Source organism: Homarus americanus, unplaced genomic scaffold (genome assembly GCF_018991925.1).
Source record: "Homarus americanus isolate GMGI-L3 unplaced genomic scaffold, GMGI_Hamer_2.0 scaffold48090, whole genome shotgun sequence".
Classification (NCBI taxonomy): domain Eukaryota; kingdom Metazoa; phylum Arthropoda; class Malacostraca; order Decapoda; family Nephropidae; genus Homarus; species Homarus americanus.
The window spans coordinates 655,410-678,360 of NW_024753848.1; the positions used below are offsets into that span (position 1 = coordinate 655,410).

The following is a 22,951-nucleotide window of genomic DNA, read 5'->3' on the forward strand; positions in this document are numbered from 1 at the left end:
CTAAACATATACACTCGGCAATATAGTCCGGCATCTACCTGTAATTTACCTGTGGGTCAAATATTTACACCTGTCGAAATTAATTTACTTCCTTACCCTAAGAAATGCTTCGTTATTCGTCCAATCAGCGAGCGCCTTTTACTTAACCAATGAGATACCTTTGTTATTCGTCCAATCAGCGAGCGCCCTTTACTTAACCAATGAGATACCTTCTAATTCGTCCAATCATCACGTCCTTACCCTATGCAACACCCCGTTATTCGTCCAATCAGCTCACAGCATCGCTTCCTAAGCCAATGAGATTTCTCCTTTGAACCAGCGCGGTCGTTCCCCCGCCCCAGAGTCGCCGCCCGGAGCGTACACGACCCCACACACCACCAGGTAAACTCAGGTGTGTCTTAACCTCAACTTGACTAATTGAGGGTGGGGTGTGTGTGTTTGGGAGGGTGTGAGGGGGTACTATAACGAGACCCACCAACCCACCACTGTCACCCACCAACCCACCAAACGCCCACTTTCCATTAAAGTTTGTTAAGTATGGTGAATTATGTACACTACACCACACACCACCATAACACACTACACCACAACACACTACACTACACCACACAACACCACCATAACACACTACACCACACAACACCACCATAACACACTACCACAACACACTACACTACACCACACAACACCACCACAACACACTACACCACAACACTACACTACACACACACAACACCACCGTAACACACTACACCACAACACACTACACTACACCACACAACACCACCATAACACACTACACCACAACACACTACACTACACCACACAACACCACCATAACACACTACACTACACCACACAACACCACCATAACACACTACACCACAACACAACACCACTACACCACCACCACCTCTAGTCTACCTTGGGCATCCTTCTCCCTCAGGTGTGAATCAACAGACCCAGGTTAATTACTCCTGCTACCTGTACAATGGTGCGTCTGTCTATCGGTGCGTCAGTCTATCGGTGCGTCAGTCTATCGGTGCGTCAGTCTATCGGTGCGTCAGTCTATCGGTGCGTCAGTAGAATGGTGTGTCCGTATATTGAAGTGCCACTAACTAACTGACTCACTTGACGCCTGACGGAGTTAAGAGCATGACGGAGAGCGAGACTTTCGAGTTGCTGAGTTAACATGGACGAAATTCCCTTACCAGTCACCTGCTCTGTGTGTGTATGTGCGCCTCCAACAACGCACACACACACACACACACACCGTGAAATTTATCTCAAACAAGACTCATAACTGACCCACTAAGGCAGCCAACTATAAGATTACCGCTTGGGGCCACATTCAGGTTCCGAGGGCCAGACGGGGGCCACATTCAGTCTATGAGGCCCAGACGGTCGCCACATTCAGGCTACGAGGGCCACAATCAGGCTATGAGGGCCATAGTTAGGCTATGAGGGCCACATCGGGGCCCTCTAGAGTCCTACCAGCACCACCACCTCCACCATCACTACTACCAGCACCACCACCACACACCACTACCACCACCACCACCATCACCACTACCAGCACCACCACCACCACCTCCCAGCACCACCACCTCCCACCCACCTCCACCAGCACCATCCACCTCCACCATCACCATCACCATCACCACCACCAGCACCACCACCACCACCATCACCATCACCACCACCTCACCAGCACCACCACCATCACCACCACCAGCACCACCAGCACCACCTACAACACAATGAATGAACACAGGAGCTAGGGCCAGGCAGTACATCCAGTTTTTACCTCACACCCTTGTCTGGTCTGTGCTGGTCAGACACCCCGACACACACACACACAGACACTTACAGACACTCCAGCCTCCAGACACTCCACAGACACCCCCAGACACTCCCAGATTTACAGACACTCCCAGACACCCACGAGGGAATGGGGTGAGGAGGGTGGGTGGTGGCCCACCCTAGTGATCACCTGTGTGGGCGGGAAGGTGTGTGGTGGGCAGAAGAGGGTGTGTACGTGTGTGGGTGGGCTGGGTGGGCGTTGGGTGTGGAGTGGGCGTGTGGGTGGGCATGGGTGTGTGTGTGGGCGTATGGGTGGATGTGTGGGTGGGCGTGTGTGTGGGTGGGTGGGTGGGTGTGGGTGTAATGAATAGGGTCAGTTTAACAGCATCGGTGACCTGTATAAACTAACAAACTGCTAGTAATGACGTCACTATCTCCTATATGACGTAGAACACACACACACACACAAGCGAAAGTATACAGGAAGAAGGAAGGTCGCGACATGCCCTCCTTCTCCCTCCCTCCTTCTCTCCGTCCTCCTTCTCTCCTCCCTCCTCTCTCCCTCCTCCTTCCTCTCCCCCTCCCTCCTTCTCTCCTTCTCCCCTTCTCTCTCCCTCCCTCCTTCTCCTTCTCCCCACACCTCATTTTGAGAGGAGAAAAAAAAACGAGTTTATTTTGGCGGGATAATCTGTTGAGTGTGAGCAGCTCGGCGTGAGCTCAGTCCACCGACACGTGTTGTTATTTGACTTATATAGCGGGGTGCAAGACATGAGGAGGAAGAGAAGAAGGAAGGAGGAGAGGAGGAAGAGGAGGAAGGAGGAGGAGGAGGAAGGAAGAGGAGGGAGGAGGAAGAGGGGGGAGGAGGAGGATGAGGAAGGGAAGAAGAAGAAGAAAGAAGGTAATATACAGTGGACCTAACACACAATAAAATATAAATAATAATAATAATAAGAAAAAAATTAAAACATTCTACAAAAATATCCACACACCCACCCCACATCTACACCCACACACACACACCCACCCACACCCACCCACCCCACCCCACCCACCCCATCCACACCCACCCACCATCACACACACACCCCACACACCCACGATCGAGTCTTACAGCAAATCCCACGCCATTTTAACCCTCCCGTCTGTCCTGTCTACACTCAACACACAGAGGCAAACAATAGACAAACACAAACTACCGATAACAACATTAACTTGAGATCCTTAACTACTGTAACGAGTTATAACGAACTACTTATAACGAACTACACTATAACACGAGTATATGAGAGAGAGAGAGAGAGAGAGAGAGAGAGAGAGAGAGAGAGAGACTGTGGTTCATGACCTGACAAGGGGATGTAGTCGTTGTTGGTGGCCACCCCCCTTACCACCACCCTCGTCACACACAAACAACTACGTCATACACAAGGTCAGTTATGACGTCACAAACAAACAACTACGTCATACACAAGGTCAGTTAAGATTGCCACACACACATACTATGACGTAACAGTCAATTTTGTATATCTTTTTTTCTCTATATTCTGGTTGTTGTTTGCTCTGCTTCCTAAAGAATAGAAGAATAAGAAGGAAGAGGAATAAGAGGAGAAAGAGGTGGAGGAAGAACTCAAGGAAGAAGAATAAGAACAAGAACAAAGACCCAACACTAACCTAATCACTGGACAGGTAAACAGGTAAATAAACGATATACCTTAATCACCCCTTACAGGAGTTGGGTTATAACCACACCTGTACACACCTGATACACACACCACTGCCAAGGTACATGGCGGGCGGGTGGGGGGCTACTCCACACTCTTGGGTACACAACGATATACACACGGATATTCTTGGTAGTGTGGAGAGGTGAGGTACCGTGGAGGCGAGTAGTACCACACCTTGACGCTTGGGGACCCCAGACGGTACCTACTTCGACGCTCATATCTGATAAGTTATTCTATAGCAGAGGACCCAGGTTACCACCTACCTCTCATTCTTCACATCTAAATTTTGACCCTGAACCAACCTAACCTAACCTAACCTAACCCAACCTAACCCAACCTACTCACCTAACCTAACCCAATCCTAACCTAACCTAACCCAACCTAACCTAACCCAACTCTAACCTAACCTAACCTAACCTAACCTAACCTAACTCTAACTCCAACCTAACCTAACCCATCAATGTAGTGTAATTAAATGACAAAATAGTAAACTCCATTGAATTACCTAACACACACACACACACACACATTACTACTACCACACACACACACACACACACACACACACACACACACACACACACACACACCATAATTAAACAGGTTGACTCAGTACTAATGTGGGTACACCTTGGCGTAAACACCTGCTTGATGGGGCAACACCTGTGAGTTAATAATCAAGGTGTTGCCCAGAAGAACCGGATTTCCTAAAGAAGGTTAAGATTAGGTCGCCTCCCCTATGTGATATTTATTTCACCTTGAGATTATACTCCTTAATGCTAACCTAACCTAACCCAACTTAAAATAACCTTTCCTAAAATAATCTAGTTTAATCTAACAACCTAATCTAACCTAGTCTAATCTAACATTAACCTAGTCTAGTCTAATCTAACATTAACCTAGTCTAGTCTAACCTAACCTAATCTAATACTAACCTAACCTAATCTAACACTAATCTAACCTAGTCTAGTCTAACCTAACCTAATCTAATCTAACACTAATCTAACCTAGTCTAATCTAACATTAACCTAGTCTAGTCTAACCTAACCAAATCTAACCCCAGGTAACATTGGGTTAGGTTAGGTTAAGTGAGGAGAGGCCTGGCTGGGGCGGCCCTCACTGTGAGTTAAAACAAATGAGGGCGTGAAGCCGCACAGGTCCACACAAGGGACACTTATTGATACATATAAGGCGTCTGACACACACACACACACACACACACACACACACACACACACACACACACACACACAGATTTGTTCACCTTCATCTTTGTACAGTGTCTAACCTAAGTTAACCTATTCTAACACAACACAACACAACACACGGGCTGGGACACGAGTGACAGGTTTCACTGTTGGACAGGTGGCACAAACTGTCATAATGTGACAGTGTTGGTGACACTCACTACAGCTGTCCCTCATCCCTCACACCACCAACCACTCCCTCACACCACCAACCACTCCCTCACTCTCTCCCTCACTCTATCCCTCAAACTTATCGTCATTTTAGTTAATTGTCACTCTTTAAAACTCACGCCCAAGGTCAGTGCCACTACTGTCAAGGGGAGTGCCATTAACCGTGGGTAGTAGGGGTCACTGTCCTGGGGTGTGGCACTGTCATGGGTCAGGTCAGCCACAACACTAATGACAGATTGAATCAACAGACGCGACCAGACCATCACTACACTGACACTACACTGAACACTACTGATACTACACTGACACTATATTGACACTACACTGATACTATACTGACACTATACTGTCCCCACCTCTTCAAGCTACAACCACAACAGGACCCCACCACCACTATCACCACCACCACCACTACCACCCCTACCACCATCACCACCACCACCACTACCACCACTATCACCATCACCACCTACCACCACCACTACCACCCTATCACCATCACCACCTTCCACCACCACCACCACCACTATCACCATCACCACCCCTACCACCACCACTATCACCATCACCACCCCTACCACCACCACTACCACCATCACCACCACCATCATATTCACTGATGCGTAAACACTATCCATCCACCTAACCTAACCAATGTAAAATAATATATAGTGTGTGTGTGTGTGTGTGTGATAGATTGAGTGAGTGAGTGCGAGTGAGTGTGTGTGCTGTATGAACCAATGAGACTTTAAGTGACGTCAGGACCACAAACAAAGTGTGTCACATTCTTCATCTCCTTGTCCTCACCCCCCCTTCCCCCCCCCCTTCCCCCGCCTTCAAGTGACCCACCACCACTACTCCGCACCTCTCTATGTGTGTGTGTGTGACAGTGGTCTGGGGTTAGGTTAGGTTAGGTTAGGAGGTAAGGTAAGGTGCGACTAGATCACATCCAATACGGCAAGGATTAGTTAGATTAAATCAGGCTAGTTTACATTAAGTTCACTCAACTCTTTATAACAGCGTGAAGAAACACGAGACGCCAGTGTGAGAGACGTGAAGTATGACCACCACAGTATGTAGTATATATATAAGCGTGAGGAATGAAGGGAACCACTTAGTGTGTTGGCGGAGGTGGGAGGCTGAGCACACGGTGTTGTCTGCCCAGGAAGGTGTGAATGAACCTCAGTGTTATAAAGACTACCCTAGTGTTTATTTTCACTTCTCATCCACGAGTCATAGTCTACTGGGGGCTGGTGGGTGACTATAAACATCTAGTGTCCCAAAAAAATTAGTCCTGAATACATAAAAAATCATCTAAACATCGAAAATTAAGTTGTAAACATTAGAAATTTAACTAATAAACATCTGCTGTAGGATAATATACACTGGATACGTCTACAGTTCCGTAGAGTCGGTTGTCAAGTTGTAAACATTATAAACACAGGAGAGTCCGGCGTTCCTCGAATGTTTAAGAGAGAACACACCACACACACACACACACACACACACACACACACACACACACACACACACACACTTGCCACTGATTGGGGGACGAGAATGGAGGAAGAGGGAGGGAGAGGAGAGGGTAAGGAGGGGGAGGGGGGGCAACAGGGAGGAGAAGAAGAGCAGGAAGGGGCGAAGAGGAGGAAGAGGGAGGAGAAAGAAGAAGAGGCATGCAACAATACAGCTAGAAGATGTAGGTGTGTGTGTGTGTGTGTGTGTGTGTGTGTGTGTGTGTGTGTGTGTGTGTGTGTGTGTGTGTGTGTGTGTGTGTGTGTGTGTGTGTGTGTATATTTTTAATTAAGGACGTAGGAAGAGGAGGTGGAGGAAAAGGAGGAGGATGAAGAGGAAGATTCACCTCAAGCCTCCAGTTAATATTTATATAACAATTCACAAGTGGTCTGTCTTGGCAGGTATCCAGACCTTCCTCACAGTACTGGACAGAACACTTGCTGGACAAAACACTCACTGGACAGAACACTCACTGGACAGAACACTCACTGGACAGAACACTTACTGGACAAAACATACATCAGATATTCGGTTATAGTGTGTTAGCTGTTGTTCTTCACGTTAGCAAACACAAACTGAACAACAACAACAATAACAATACAGTAATAATAATAATTAAAATAATAATAATAATAATAATAATAATAATAATAATAATAACAACAACAACAACAACAATAATAATAATAACAATAATAATAATAAAATAACAATAATAATAACAACAACAATAACAACAACAATAATAATAATAACAATAATAATAATAAAATAACAATAATAATAACAACAATAACAACAACAATAATAATAATAACAATAATAATAATAAAATAACAATAATAATAACAACAATAACAACAACAATAATAATAACAATAATAATAATAAAATAACAATTAGGAGTTTATTGAAGAAATAACAACCAGACCACAAGGGGCAAAAGATTGCTTAACAAACAGTAACAATGAGTGTGTGTGTGTGTGTGCGCTCCACGGAAAGAAATATTAATCCAGGTAAGTCAGTCAGGGATGTTTCAAGTCTCTCTCTCTCTCTCGTACCAACTTTCTCATGCCTCCTACACGTGTCAGTCCACTTATTTTGTAACACACGCCAGGAACCCCCACGCCACCCACGCACATTCCAGACACTTCCCACGCACCCCACGCACATCAGACACTCTCCCACGCCACCCACGCACACACCTGACACTCTCCCGCCACCCGCACGTCAGACACTCTCCCGCCACCCACGCACGTCAGACACTCTCCCGCCACCCGCACATCCAAAGTGCCCACACACCCCAATCCTCCTAAGTGACCCACGACACAGCCACACTCCTCCCTGCCATACACAGTCCAACACCCTTACCTCCATGCCACCCTGCCTCACCTACCCTGCCTCATCTGTTTGCCTCATAACCTGCCTCACCCTCTGCTCTGCTACCCTGCCTCATCTGTTGCCTCATAACCCTGCCTCACCCTCTGTCTCACCTACCCTGCCTCATCTGTTGCCTCATAACCCTGCCTCACCCTGTCTCACCTACCCTGCCTCATCTGTTGCCTCATAACCCTGCCTCACCCTGCCTCACTAGGTACTTGATCGTCACTACCACCAGCAGGAGGAGGAGGAGGAAGACCAGGAAGAAGTGGAGGGGGTGGAGAAGGAGGAAGAAGACAGAGGATTGGGAAGAAGAAATTGAGGACTGGAGGAAGAGGAGAGAGGAAGAAGGACAAGGACAAGATAACCAAGAGGAGGAAGAGGAGGGGAGGAGGAAGAGAACAGGGAAGAACTGGAGGAAGAGGAGAGAGGAAGAAGGACAAGGACAAGAAAACCAAGAGGAGGAAGAGAAGGAGGAAGAGGAGGGGAGGAGGAAGAGGAACAGGATAAAAACGGTCAAAATAAACAGACGCTGTATACATTCACAGAACATTATACACAACGCCACTAAATATACATATTACATAAATTAACAAACTAATTTACTTAATGACCACATATTAGTGACTTAATCTGTAATTTTTTTTTTTTTTACGCCAGAAACATTAAGAGATACATTATTTATATCTGTAGTACGAGCATTAAAGCTAGGAACTACTTTGCTTACATGGCGGAGGAATGCACACACACGAACCCGTAGTACTCATTTACATTGAGGTTTGATGGAGATTATGAACTTAAATTAACTTAAATATATCTATAAATAACGTCATGTCTTTGTAAATATATTAAAGGTTTATTATTAGTAAAGAAATTAAAATAAATCACTGTTACTTACGTTTATTAGGAGTGTTCCATTTGTTGGGTCTCTTACGTCGACGATTTCCAGTCTTGAGGGTCTTCTTGGGGGGTCTGTCGAAGGTCCTGTTATCTCGGCTGAATCTGTTGTTGGGTATCTTATTCCTTCGTCTCTTGTTGCTGCTGCTGCTACTGTCACCTGGGGACTGCCCTCTTGTGTTGTTATCTTCATTTCTTCTTGTTTTCCTTTGGTTACCTTGGCGGCGTCTGTCTCGTGTTCTGCGCGTGTTTGTTTGATTGTGGTGATGTCTGGAGCGATGACGGCCCTCACCACGACGCTCCCTCCCTCCTCTACTGTTTACTCCACTATTTCCCTCCTCTCTAGTTTCTTCCAGCCCTCCACTATACTCCACTGTAGTTCCTGGCCCTCCACTATACTCCACTGTAGTTCCTGGCCTTCCACTATACTCCACTGTAGTTCCTGGCCCTCCACTATACTCCACTGTAGTTCCTGGCCCTCCACTATACTCCACTGTAGTTCCTGGCCCTCCACTATACTCCACTGTAGTTCCTGGCCCTCCACTATACTCCACTGTAGTTCCTGGCCCTCCACTATACTCCACTGTAGTTCCTGGCCCTCCACTATACTCCACTGTAGTTCCTGGCCCTCCACCCTCCACTATCACCCTCGATCTATACTGTTCCCCGACAACATTCCACACACCGAGATGAACCAAACTCTTACTGGAATCACTACCGATACTCAATACACTCTTGTTCCTCTCATTATCTGCATCACTTGTGAGGTCTGTTCTTAGCTGATGATGACCTTCCTGATGGGGGTGAGGGTGAGGGTGATAAGTGAGAGGACGGGGAGAGGAGGAAGCAGAGAGGTCAACTTGAGGGAGAGAAGGCGAGGCGACACTCCAGCTACCAGTCAAACTCGCCACCAACAACACTACTCCCATCATCATTTTCCTCTTAATCATTTCGTCAGTTCGTTATTGTCTTCATTTTCTCTGGTTGGTCTGACGGGCGATTTAACAGAGAGTATTTTCAGACAACCATACAGGCTGTGAACTGTATACCTGGGCCTGTTGGTCTAGCCCACACGACAGTTTACAGGAGTATAGACAACCCCTGTATATTACCCTCTTGATAATCTGAACATGTGCCGGCGTCGCTCTGCATACATTCAATACAGTTTTACAAGCGTCACTGACCTCTTTACACATACAGACAATACACACACACGCACGCACATATATACACCCCCCCCACCACCACCACCCTGACCGACTAACCGATACAATGTCAAAGATTTTTCCCTTCACTGACAGAACGTTATGATTTGAGTCTTCGATACGTCTTCATATAAAGTGAATAACACGTATCACCTGCACCGTCCCGAAGCCTCGCTACATCACACACTCACTGTATTATCGTCACTTTTATATGGTAAGTCACTGTAGGCCGCCATGACGGGTGTTGAAGCATTCTGCCCTGGCGAGTTTGGCGTGGTTTAGGGCGGGTTTTTGTAGGGAGGTGGATTGGCGTGTTTGGCGATGATCTAGAGGTAAGTTGACTGGTTTGGTGGTTTCTTGAAGATAAGTTAGGGTGTTTGGCGCTGATCTGGTGTTTCTTGAGATAGTGGCCGTTGGCGTGTTTGGTAACGTCACAAGAAGGACAGGAAGCGTGTTTGGAGTGGAACAGCCGATGACGTCACCCACGCAGCTGATAGTCCAAGATGGCGGCAGCATTTAAACACACCTGTAACAAAAATAAACACAACATTACACGGGTATGTAACTTTTTGCCGAACTTAACCACAATCTAACCTTAACCTAACCTAACCCGAGGTCACCTAACCTTAACTAACATAATCTAACATTAACTCACCTTAACCTAACCTAACCCAAGCTAACCTAACCTATTGAGTGTGACTGTTATATACCTCTGCTTGGGTCGAGGGTTAATAACACACACACACACACACACGCCATGCGGATGCCCCTCATAACACCATCTGTGAGGGAATTACTGTGCCCCTCACAACACCACCTGTGAGAAAACTAGTACTCCACGTGATGCCCCTCATAACGCCATCTGTGAGGGAGTTACTACACTACGTGTCTGCTGTTCAACACCTCAGCTCACATGATCTACGTGTGTAAACATTAATCTGTATGTTCACTGTATGTTCCTTCACCTTTCTCTAATGAAGGCTTTTGTTAAACTACCAATGTATGTAATAAGTCATTTATGTCCATGTATATTTTCAGCCTTCGGGCTGCAAACTTTTCAATAAACCGTTTATTATTATTATTATTATTATTACACACACGATGACGGAGATAATGGAAGTGACAACAGAGTAAGAGAGAGAGAGAGAGAGAGAGAGAGAGAGAGAGAGAGAGAGAGAGAGAGAGAGAGAGAGAGAGAGAGAGAGAGAGAGAGAGAGAGCAGGCCATCATCACTGTGTGGGTGTGTCCTTCCCGCCCACATATCACCCAAACACACCCTCCCCACCCACTCCATACCCAAAAGAAGAGTTAGCCCATGTTTAACCTAACCAAAACCTAACCTAGACCTAAACTTAGTGGCTGTCAAGAAGTTATGGGGGGTGAGTGTACACATAGTTGATGGGGGGGGGTCACTTGTGTATCTAATTTCATTATACAAAGGAAGTGTGTGTACATACATTAATTAACAGTAAACATACATACATACACATACACACTACTCACATACACTAAAATACAATCATACATACACACACTACCTCCCTCCCCCCACACACACACACACACACGTAAATCTTCAACAGTTCACTGCAGATTGTCGTCTCTTTTATTGGATGACATCATTATGTAAACAATCTCGTTGAGGGATACACTACCACCTCCTTAACTGTGTGTGTGTGTGTGTGTGTGTGTGTGTGTGTGTGTGTGTGAGGTGTCTGGTGGCAGGTTAAGGCAACATACTCACATAAACAACATTTACTTTTACACACTTGACTGCCATCACACACACACACACACACACACACACACACACACACACACACACACACACACACAGAGTCTCGGAAAAATACCCCGAATACTAACTACTAAACCATTCATAGTCTTTTAAACTAAACGACTTTAAAACTAATCTAACTTAACCTCAGCTGAAATTAACCGAATCTAACCTAAGACAGTTCAGGAGGAAGGGTAAGATATATCTCTTTTAGGCTCGTATCTGCTGGAAAATATGTTCGTGGTATTTTTCTAACACAGAAACAAGACGAGGCTGGGATAACGCTCGTGGTATTTTTCTAACACAGACCCAAGACGAGGCTGGGATAACGTTCGTGGTATTTTTCTAACACAGACCCAAGACGAGGCTGGGATAACGTTCGTGGTATTTTTCTAACACAGACCCAAGATGAGGCAGCATAAAAAAACAAAAACAAATGAATGTTGTCACCACGCACGTGATAACATTCCTAATATAACTGTTGGTAAATTATATAAACGTGACATAAGTAATAATATGTCTACTGTTGTTAAATTAAATAACTAGGGGAGAGAATCTTGAGCTTTAAGTGAGTGAAGGAGGTTAGGTTAGGTTGAGTGAAGGGGGGTTAGTGACAGCCAAGGGTCACATCCGTCAAGCTAGGGCGGCCATCTTGCTTACCATAACTAACATTCACAGTCATACAAACACTACAACAGCATACATACACACACACACATACATGCCAAAACACACACACACACACATACATAATACTCTTATATATATATTCAGCACTTATAATATCAACATAAGTACATTAAATCATTATAACTTGTCAAAAATGGTTCATAATCTAATTTCTGGTAATACTTGAGAACAGTTGTGCACATTAACTAGAGACTTGAGGACATTTTACTATAGAAGATAAATGTTTACTTATATCATGAAGAGGTAAAAAATATTAGGAGGAATAAATAAATTAGGTTAGGTTTGGTTAGGTTAGGTTTGGTTAGGTTAGGTTAGGCTAGGTTAGGTTAGGTTAGGTTAGGTTAGGTTAGGTTAGGTTTGGTTAGGTTAGGTTAGGCTAGGTTAGGTTAGGTTAGGTTAGGTTAGGTTAGGTTAGGGATGTGTCTGGCCGGTATGGGTGAGGGAGGGGGTGGAAGATACAGCACAACAATTTATCATAAAAAAGTTAAACATTCCTAGACAAACAAACAAACAATTAACAAACAGACAGACAACTGCTGGCCACACAAACAACACCATTGTTTACACTCTACTTTTTCTACCAGAACTTTATCCCTTATTATGTGTTTACAATATAGAGGAGAGCTGAGGATTACACACACACACACACACACACACACACACACACACACACACACACACACACACACACACACACACGGTCAGGCTAGACGCGGCCCCTACACCAAGAGGCCATGTAGGGCGTGGCTGTGCTGGGCGTAGACTATAGTCATCCACGGAGGGCGCGGGGGTGTTGGAGGTGATGGGCGTTGTCATTCACCTATTGAGTGACAGGTTGGGGCAAGAGGTGGGACAGGAGGTGGGGCAGGTGTGGGACAGGAGGTGGGGGAGGTGGGGCAGGTGGTGGGGCAGGTGGGACAGGAGGTGGGGCAGGAGGTGTGGGGCAGGTGGTGGGGAGCAGGTGGTGGAGCAGGTGGTGGGGGGCAGGTGGTGGGAGAGGTGGTGGGACAGGAGGTGGGGCGGGTGGTGGGGCAGGTGGTGGGACAGGAGGTGGGGCAGGAGGTGGGACAGGAGGTGGGACAGGTGGTGGGGCAGGAGGTGGGACAGGTGGTGGCAGGTGGTGGGGGCAGGTGGTGGGGCAGGAGGTGGGGCAGGTGGGGCAGGTGGTGGGACAGGTGGTGGGACAGGAGGTGGGACAGGAGGTGGGGCAGGTGGTGGGACAGGTGGTGGGGCAGGAGGTGGGACAGGTGGTGGGGCAGGTGGGGACAGGAGGTGGGGGCAGGAGGTGGGGCAGGTGGTGGAGCAGGTGGTGGAGCAGGTGGTGGGGGGCAGGTGGTGGGAGAGGTGGTGGGACAGGAGGTGGGGCAGGTGGTGGGGCAGGTGGGACAGGTGGTGGGACAGGTGGTGGGGCAGGTGGTGGGGCAGGAGGTGGTGGGGGCAGGTGGTGGGGCAGGTGGTGGGACAGGTGGGACGGGTGGTGGGACAGGAGGTGGGACAGGAGGTGGGGCAGGTGGTGGGACAGGTGGTGGGACAGGAGGTGGGACAGGTGGTGGGGCAGGTGGTGGGGCAGGTGGGACAGGAGGTGGGACAGGAGGTGGGGGCAGGTGGTGGGGCAGGTGGTGGGACAGGGAGGTGGGGCAGGTGGTGGGGCAGGTGGTGGGGCAGGAGGTGGGGCAGGTGGTGGGACAGGTGGTGGGGCAGGTGGGGGGTGGTGGGGCAGGTGGTGGGACAGGTGGTGGGACAGGAGGTGGGACAGGAGGTGGGGCAGGGTGGTGGGACAGGTGGTGGGGCAGGAGGGGGGCAGGAGGTAAGCTGCTAGCCTACCCACACACACACGAGACTACACACCATCAAGTGACGGGTTGGTCACTTGCTCATAAAACCGTAAGAGTCATGTTGGGCTGCTGGTGAGTGTCTGGGAGTCCGTCAGTGTCTGGGAGTGTCCGTGAGTGTCTGGGAGTGTCCGTGAGTGTCTGGGAGTGTCCGTGAGTGTCCGTGGGAGGTCTGGGAGTGTCCGTGAGTGTCTGGGAGTGTCCGGGAGTATCTGTCCGTGAGTATCTGGGAGTGTCCGTCTGGGATCTGGAGTGAGTATCTGGGAGGTCTGTGAGTATCTGGAGGGAGTGGGAGTGTCCGTGAGTGTCTGGGAGGGAGTATCTGGAGTGGGAGTGTCTGGGAGTGTCCGTGAGTGTCTGGGAGTGTCCGTGAACAAATACTAGAGCACACTGACTAGATTCTTAGGACGGCACACTGACCTGACCTGACCTCCTCCTTACACTACTACTACGTCAGCGGGTGACCTGGGGCCAACGTACAGGAATGTGCTTAAAAATAATGAGGAGGAGGAGGAGGAGGAGGAGACAGTGAGCTGTTGTTGGGAGATACATCACTCACTACACACACGCCTGATGCTGTGGTGATGTGTGTGTGTGATGTGTGGTGTGTGTGATGGTGGTGATGGTGTGTGGTGATGGTGGTGATGGTGTGTGGTGGTGGTGATGGTGGTGATGGTGTGTGGTGTGGGGTGTGTGTGTGTGTGTGTGTGTGTGTGTGGTGATGGTGTGTGGTGATGGTGTGTGTGTGGTGGTGATGGTGTGTGGTGATGTGTGTGTGTGTGTGTGGTGGTGATGGTGTGTGGTGATGGTGTGTGTGTGTGGTGGTGATGGTGTGTGTGTGTGTGTGGTGGTGATGGTGTGGTGTGTGGTGTGGTGTGTGGTGGTGATGGTGTGGTGTGGTGGTGATGGTGTGGTGGAATGGTGGTATGCAATGGTGTGTTATGGTGGTGTCTAACAACCTCAAAGCAGAACTGGGAACTAAAATAAATCTACGGACAATATGATGCATAATACACTGTTAAGGAGGATCACCACTATCACCATTACCACCGCCATTACCATCACCACCACCACCACCACTATTGCCACCACCACCACCTACCATCACCACCACCACCATCACCACCCACCACTACCACCACCACCACCACCATTACCATCACCACCATCACCACCATACCATCACCACCAATCTACTGATCATTATAATCATCACTTCTCACACAGCGTAAAAGGAGTGGAGACATGGCCAGGTGGACACATGGCCAGGGTGAGACATGGCCAGGATGAGACATGGCCAGGGTGAGACATGGCCAGGATGAGACATGGCCAGGGTGAGACATGGCCAGGATGAGACATGGCCAGGGTGAGACATGGCCAGGATGAGACATGGCCAGGATGAGACATGGCCAGGATGAGACATGGCCAGGATGAGACATGGCCAGGATGAGACATGGCCAGGGTGAGACATGGCCAGGATGAGACATGGCCAGGATGAGACATGGCCAGGGTGAGACATGGCCAGGATGAGACATGGCCACACCTACTACCTCTCCACCACAATAGCCGGCCCTAACGTTATACCTCAGCTATTTGATCAACACAAGACAAGCCCCCGCCCAGGAAGACCGGACAACACACCAACTGCACTGGACTACCGCTAGAAAGAGATCCGCTCCGCATATCAACTAACACGTATGTCCACACCACCTCTCCCCCCTCCCCCCACCCACCCCGCAGTACCCACATGTCTCCTCACTCACATTCCCTCTACCCCCGCCCACCCCTTCCCTCCACACCCACTCCTTCACCCACACGCCCGACCGCCCACCGCCTCGCCATATCAACATACCAACACAGCCACACTATAAGTACCGTAATCCTTCTTATGTGATGTGACACTACACCACATTGTCTGTCTCTTACACTGACACACCCACCCACACACATGACCCGGGTTGGCTTACTAATAGTACTGAATAATGGGAAAAATTCATAAGAGAATCAAATCGTATCAGACCTCTGGTAGCTTATAGAATCCAATACCTCTATGATACAAGCTATTGTTTTTTTTTTTTGTTTTTTTTTACCATCACTTCAATAACTTTGGTGTTGATTATTTCTGGGGAGGGAGGAAGGAGAACAGTGGGGTGGGTTTATTATTTGTATACCTACACTGTCTCGGTACACATTGTTTATATACAGGTATTTATACTGTCTAGGTATTGTTTTTTATCTTACTCAATAAACATCTACCTATCCAGACACACCCTAATAATTTACTACGTCGGGATGATTGCCGGGTCACACTAGGGAGTCTGTCTACTCCTGGTGTGAACTATAAGACCTCCAGTAAACAAACACCAAAAAAATACATAATAAGAAAAAAATATATAAACAAACTAAATACAAAACAAGGGATAGAATTAACAAAAGCAATAAAAAACAAAAAGGAATTAACGCAAGGAAGAAAAATTCACCAAGGGATCATGATTGTAAGGCGCCCTGAACAAAATGTGGAAGGGTAGCTTATTGAACTCCTCTCTCACGGTAACAAAACACAACCAATACTTTTCATTTATGTTGGCTACGAATTTATACATCTATTACGTGTTTCAGTTTCCTCATAAATTCCTTCTTTCTGATTGTGTGTGTGTGAGGAGTGAATCCCTTAGCTTGACACACACACACACACACACACACACCGCCCACACCACATTATAAAGAGGTAACATTACCCCTCTACTGCCTGGGTTAGTGTATCACATTACTCTTCTCTCCTCTTCGTCTCTTCCTCCTCGTCCTCCTTCTCTCTCTTTCTCTTCCTCCTCCTCCTCCTCCTTCTCCCTCTTTCTCATCCTCCTCTTCTCCATTCCTCCTCCCCCTCTCTTCCACCAAGCCATATATAGGTAAATTCCTCCCATTATAATCATTTCACTAGGGTGTCTAATCTTCAGGTGGTCGAGGTGGGGCTGCTTGGGTCTGACTGCCCCTTCTCGTTTACCTGTGACCTGTAGGACCTGCCTGAGCGTCTACCAGGTGTAACGGGACTATATAACACAGGTGGACAAAAACACCTGAGGACTCACCTCACTTCCTCACACACACAACTTACTGAAACTCCCTAACCTAACCTAACCTAACCTAACCTAACCAAACCTAACCGAACCGAACCTAACCTAACCTAACCAAACCCGATTAAAACTCCTCAACGTAACGTAACCTAACCTAACCAAATCCGATTAAAACTCCTCAACGTAACCTAACCTAACTTAACCTAACCTAAGCTTACCAAACTTAACATAATCTCACTTAACCTGACTTAACCTAACCCAAGCAAATTTGGTTTAATCTAAATATTACGGGGATCAACTGAAGATTAGACACCCTTATGCTTCAGGTCAAATAAACCAGGGTGTCTAATCTTCAGGTGATCCCCACTAAGGTACAGTCTAATTATGGCGGTAATTAATATTATTCCCACAAACGTCAATAAACTACTCACAGGTAACATTTAATTATAGACCTCAAAGTAAGGACAGGTGTTAAGGAGGGGAGGGCAGGAGGGGGTGGGGTAGAGGGGAGGTGTGGTAAAAGGGAGGCAGGAGGAGGCATTGAGATTTTGTGGCTTACGACCCTGCTGCTTGAGAGAGAGAGAGAGAGAGAGAGAGAGAGAGAGAGAGAGAGAGAGAGAGAGAGATCGTTATCAGGCGGCTCCCTCACAAAACCATCTTTCTACAGCTGTCACACATGAATTACCCACTCTCTCTCTCCCTGTGTGTGTGTGTGTGTGTGTGTGTGTGTGTGTGTGTGTGTGTGTACATGACTATACTCAATCCGACTGACTGTAACACAACATATACATGCACACCAATTCTCCTCCTCTTCCTTCCTCCTCCTCCTCCTCTTCCTCCTCCTCTTCCTTCCTCCTCCTCCTCTTCCTTCCTCCTCCTCCTCTACCCTAACCCTCCACACACACGTAACAGTAGACCGATATATTTATTAATTTATGGTATAATTCCCTAAAAACTAGCTCAGGTTCGACGACCAAAAAAATAACAAGGAAATCAGAAACACGTGGGAGGGGGAGGGGAGGAGAGGTGGTGGGAGGAGGAGAGGAATTGGGAGGAGGTAGAAGACGTGGAGGAAGTAGAAGAAGAAGAGGAGGAGGAGGAAGAGGAAGAAGAGGAGGGAGGAAGAAGAGGAGGAAGAGGAAGAAGAATAGGAAGAGGAGGAGGAGGAAGAGGAAGAAGAGGAGGAGGAGGAAGAAGAAGAAGGAGGAGGAGGATGATGAGGTAGAAGAAGAAGAAGAAGAAGAAGAAGAAGAAGAAGAAGAAGAAGAAGAAGAAGAAGAAGAAGAAGAAGAAGATGAGGAGGAAGGGGTGTTGTAAATATTATTCAAGACCTAAAAGATGATTACTCACCACAACCCACTAAGTCATGAGTCACTACAGGTAAATGGAACAACAACAGTAGTCTTTAATTACTCACGTTAATCACCGTCCTGCTCGGTCACCAGGTACAGGCAAGCGTAATCACCAGCAGGACAACACTACTAGTTTAGGATCTGCAGCAGTCACCAGCAGGACATCTCAAGAGTTATAAAGGCTTCAGTTACCAAGGATCACCAAGAACTGAAGCTTCAGATCACCAGCAAAACACCTCGTGAGCTCTTCAAAGCACCAGGGCTCACCACTACCATAACACAAGTCTTGGTTTCGATCACCAGGATAACAACTTGATTTGCGGTCTTAAGTTACCAGAGATCACTCATATAATATCTTGGATTAGATCTGCATTCATCAAAGATCACTAAAATAACACCTCATGTCAGCGGCCTCAGTCACCAAGCTCGGGGAACGCGAGAACGATACCTCCACCCTCCCTATACGACGGCCGCAGCCACACTGGTCTGGTAGACTGGTATTGGTGACTCTGGTCTTGACACTGACATCCCCGCGCGCAACAGCAACACCTCACACAGACCCCCGTATTCTTCTAATAAATTTAAAACTCCCACACAAATCCATATATTACCATACTACAGTTTATCTTTACTATGATCATGAAACCACATTAACTTCCCGAAGAAATGAAAAATAATTACAAGTGTTAGACAGAGCAGTGAACAAGTACAAAGTATGGGATGACTAATGACAAGTGATTCAGTGTCGGGAAGCAAAAACATCTCGATTCTTGTGTTCATAACTGTCAGCGTTTTATTTCTCTTTAATGCCATATCTGGTAGAAATATTTAATATATGTTTATGTAATGGATATAGCTAACGTATATGTGTGTGGTGGAAATATTAGTATCACGATATTAAGGGAATATTTAATATTTCTGATATATAACAAAAAGTAAGGAAATACGTTTAGGGATAATTTGGCTAGCAGAGATTATTGTTGTTCTGAATGTCGCTGTTGTTTTAAGGGTCGGTGATTCGACTCCAGGGCGCACACGCAGTCCACCCAGCTGGCTGTAAAATTGGGTACCTGGCTTTACTTTAAGTGAAGGAGGTCGAATGCAGTGCCGACCACACCGAAGTAGTATGCAGTGGGTTGTGTTATGTGTAGGGCAGTCGTGCGTATGGGACACACTTTCAAAACGTCAATGGAAGTGGTCAAATACAGCTTTTTTACATAACACGTAGAAGGTGAACAACGCTGACGGGCTACAAGTACAGGGAATATAAACTGGGCTTTGAAAACACAAATTTCTCGGTGGTGACACTTCAAGGTCAAGTAGTAACATCGTAAAAATTTTACGTGTGTAAGAGCTGTTGGCTTGTGTCATAAAACGGTGCGAGTTGGTTCTTTTATATCGTGTGTTGACTGTCTCGAGGAGAGCAGTATATAGGTGTCTGTTTGTCTGTTTTGTCATGAATATATTATAATAAATATTCAGAGCTTGTGTATCTGTTTCACCTAATAGTAGCCTATTGTAGTATCTTAGTAAAAATAATCGGTTTTTTTCAGAGTGGATGATCTTGTTGAGGTCTTATACACTTTTTTTAGCAGTACAAAGTGCACGGTGTATTTGTTATAATGTTCGATACTTATGTTGTTGTGGTGGACGTCGGTGAGTTGAGGAAACCAGGACGCGAGAGGCCGAGGTATTAGGCCCGTGACTCACACTACCCGCAGCTCACCCCACACTTGTCACATACTGTAGACATCACTCACAGATTACTATGAGAGAACAGGGAGGCTTTTACGTTTATTCTTCTCATTCTCGATGTGTTAACTGCCTCCCAAAACCATGATATTGTTGGTACAAATTAAATAGTGTTCTCCACAGAGGACATCCAGACCCCAGAGACAAGTGTTAAGATATTGTTTGTACTGATGTGACAACTGAGGATGAGTGATGCTTATTACACCTCAGCCTCCAACTATACGACCGAGGAGAATTGTTGACATTATTTTTATCACATTAATCATCATTTTACTTTGTTCGCTATTTTTTTTGGGCCATGAATATCACACAAACTAAATAATATTGTGACGAAACTTTGTGTCAGGGCTGTTGTCCCGAGGCCTGTGACTCACAAATCATTGACCAACTGAAGTGAAAAAAATAATGTGAGCGTTGAAAACTGTTCGTATTCCTCCACCAGCACCACATTAATGGGGAAATAAATCGTGTGACCTTATTTCCAGGACCTCGCCAGCTACTCCTGAACAAATGTTATCTGAGTGCTAAGTCTGGACATGGCTTCTCTATAACCATTTATAAATGAAAAAACAACTTGTGAGAATGTGTCGAGGGACTTGTTGGGAGAACATGGCAGCTGGCCAAGTTGGAGGTCAACCTTTGTTATCTTAAAATAATAATTCTTAAAACAGCAAGGCATGAAAATTCTAATACGATACAAAAACCTATTTTCTGGGTTATGTAGCGGACTCACTGTCACACTAGATTATGAGACTGACGTGTGCGTGATTGGCCCAATGAAATATCAATGTGGTTTAAAACGGTAATGATTCGTCAATGTGAGGCGTTGTTCTGACAGAAAATTATCAACACAAACTTCTGAGAAACTGTCAAAACACTTGGGTGTGATTATGTGTGTGTGGGTGTAGGGTGCTTGTGAGTGCTTATGATGCCTCTATAATAATAATAAATAATAATAATTAACGGTTTATTGAAAGAGCTTGGCAGGCAGAAGGCTGAAAATATACAGTTACATATTTGGGGAATGGGTTACGAATTACAAATAATATACAAGTAACATAAGTGATATAAATAAGATATATAATAACTAGATGGGGAAAAGCTCAAACTACAGTGCATTTCAACATAATGACAGTGCAAGGAGTAGTGTTTACTGGGAGTGAATACACTGGTTTATTACAAGTTATTGCTAATTTTTACAATGGTTGGGACTGGGCTGTTCTTATAGCGATCAGTTCGTGCACGTATGGGCTGGATGCGGTTGTGGTGTCGAACAGCAATTCTCGGGCTAGGGATCTCAGGTGGTAGTAGGAGCCGGTGTCGAGGATGGTGTAGAAGCTTCTTACCAAATTTGCAGATGAGGTCGTGGTGATGGTTAGTGAGAATCTAGGTGCGCGTGTGTGCGTGTGACGGTACTATGTGTGTGACAGTGGTGTGTGTGTGTGTGTTGTCATGTCAATATGATGTGTACATGAAAACATCTGCGATATACTTCACAGTACATGAATATAGGTGTAATATAGTAAGCGTTTATTTGTGTGTTGTGAATGAGGGTGTACCATCACACTCACCGCCCTCTGCTGGTGACACATTCATACCACACCCCCTCCTTCCCAAACACAGTCAAGGTTTCCTAAATACGCGTCAACTGGCCAATCATACTCTTCTGAAGCTAACATTCGTATTATTATTTTCACTGACTTCCATACTTCATATACAACAAACCTTTACGTACTCCTGTCAATATACTAGGCTTGTGTGTCTAGTTACGTACTCTGAAGGTAAAAAGGAGTGGAAATAACATGCTCTTCCTCTTTCCTTGACCTTGTGTAGATCCTGTTTTCTTGAATCTCGGGAGCCGGACATATGCTAAGGAATCACAGGCAGATGTTATCAAATTAAGACAACCTCGTCAGTTCTGTCAACATTGATATACTGTGCTTCTATTTTTTTAAACGATATTTACACACAACGCCCGCGCCTGCACCAATGTATCTAATAAAACAACTTATATATATATATATATATATATATATATATATATATATATATATATATATATATATATATATATATATATATATATATATATATATATATAACTCGGCGTCAGCGACATTTCCTGATCATGTACTCTTGTTAATCAATAATTTCACTGGAAATAAAACTGGAGTAGAAACAAACATGTGCAGTATTTCTTGAGTAAAAAAGAAAGACGGTCTCATATCGAGGATATTGTATACATTACATAAACCAACTAATGAATTTCGGGTTAGTTACAGTGATCAGCTCAGGCATTGAGTACAGTACTTGGAGCTGTTACCTCTAGCACGGCTATATTAAATAACGTAACCCAATTTAAACAAATCTAACAAACTTCGCCTAACTTAACCTAAGTAAACCTGACCAAACACTAGGATTGTCAAATAGATTTGGTTACTTACTAACAGCAGTGAGTTACTTTAAATCACGTCAAGTTTCTTCCCTTAAAATTCAATCAGTACTTTGACAATAATGACTTCAAAAACTGGATCT

At 45.9% G+C, this 22,951-nt stretch overlaps 1 protein-coding gene across 1 annotated transcript in view; it reads right to left on the reverse strand.

Moving 5' to 3' along the window:
- The window catches only part of LOC121855628, a 28,831-nt gene extending 9,672 nt beyond the window's left edge, over positions 1-19,159 (reverse strand). Inside the window, exons 1-2 of the mRNA XM_042350690.1 lie at positions 18,730-19,159; positions 8,736-10,465 (exon numbers count right to left, since the gene is read on the reverse strand). Coding sequence (XP_042206624.1) covers positions 8,736-9,684 — 949 coding nt within the window. The 5' untranslated portion in view covers positions 9,685-10,465; positions 18,730-19,159. The remainder of the gene's footprint in view (positions 1-8,735; positions 10,466-18,729) is intronic.
- Positions 19,160-22,951: the final 3,792 nt, after the last annotated feature.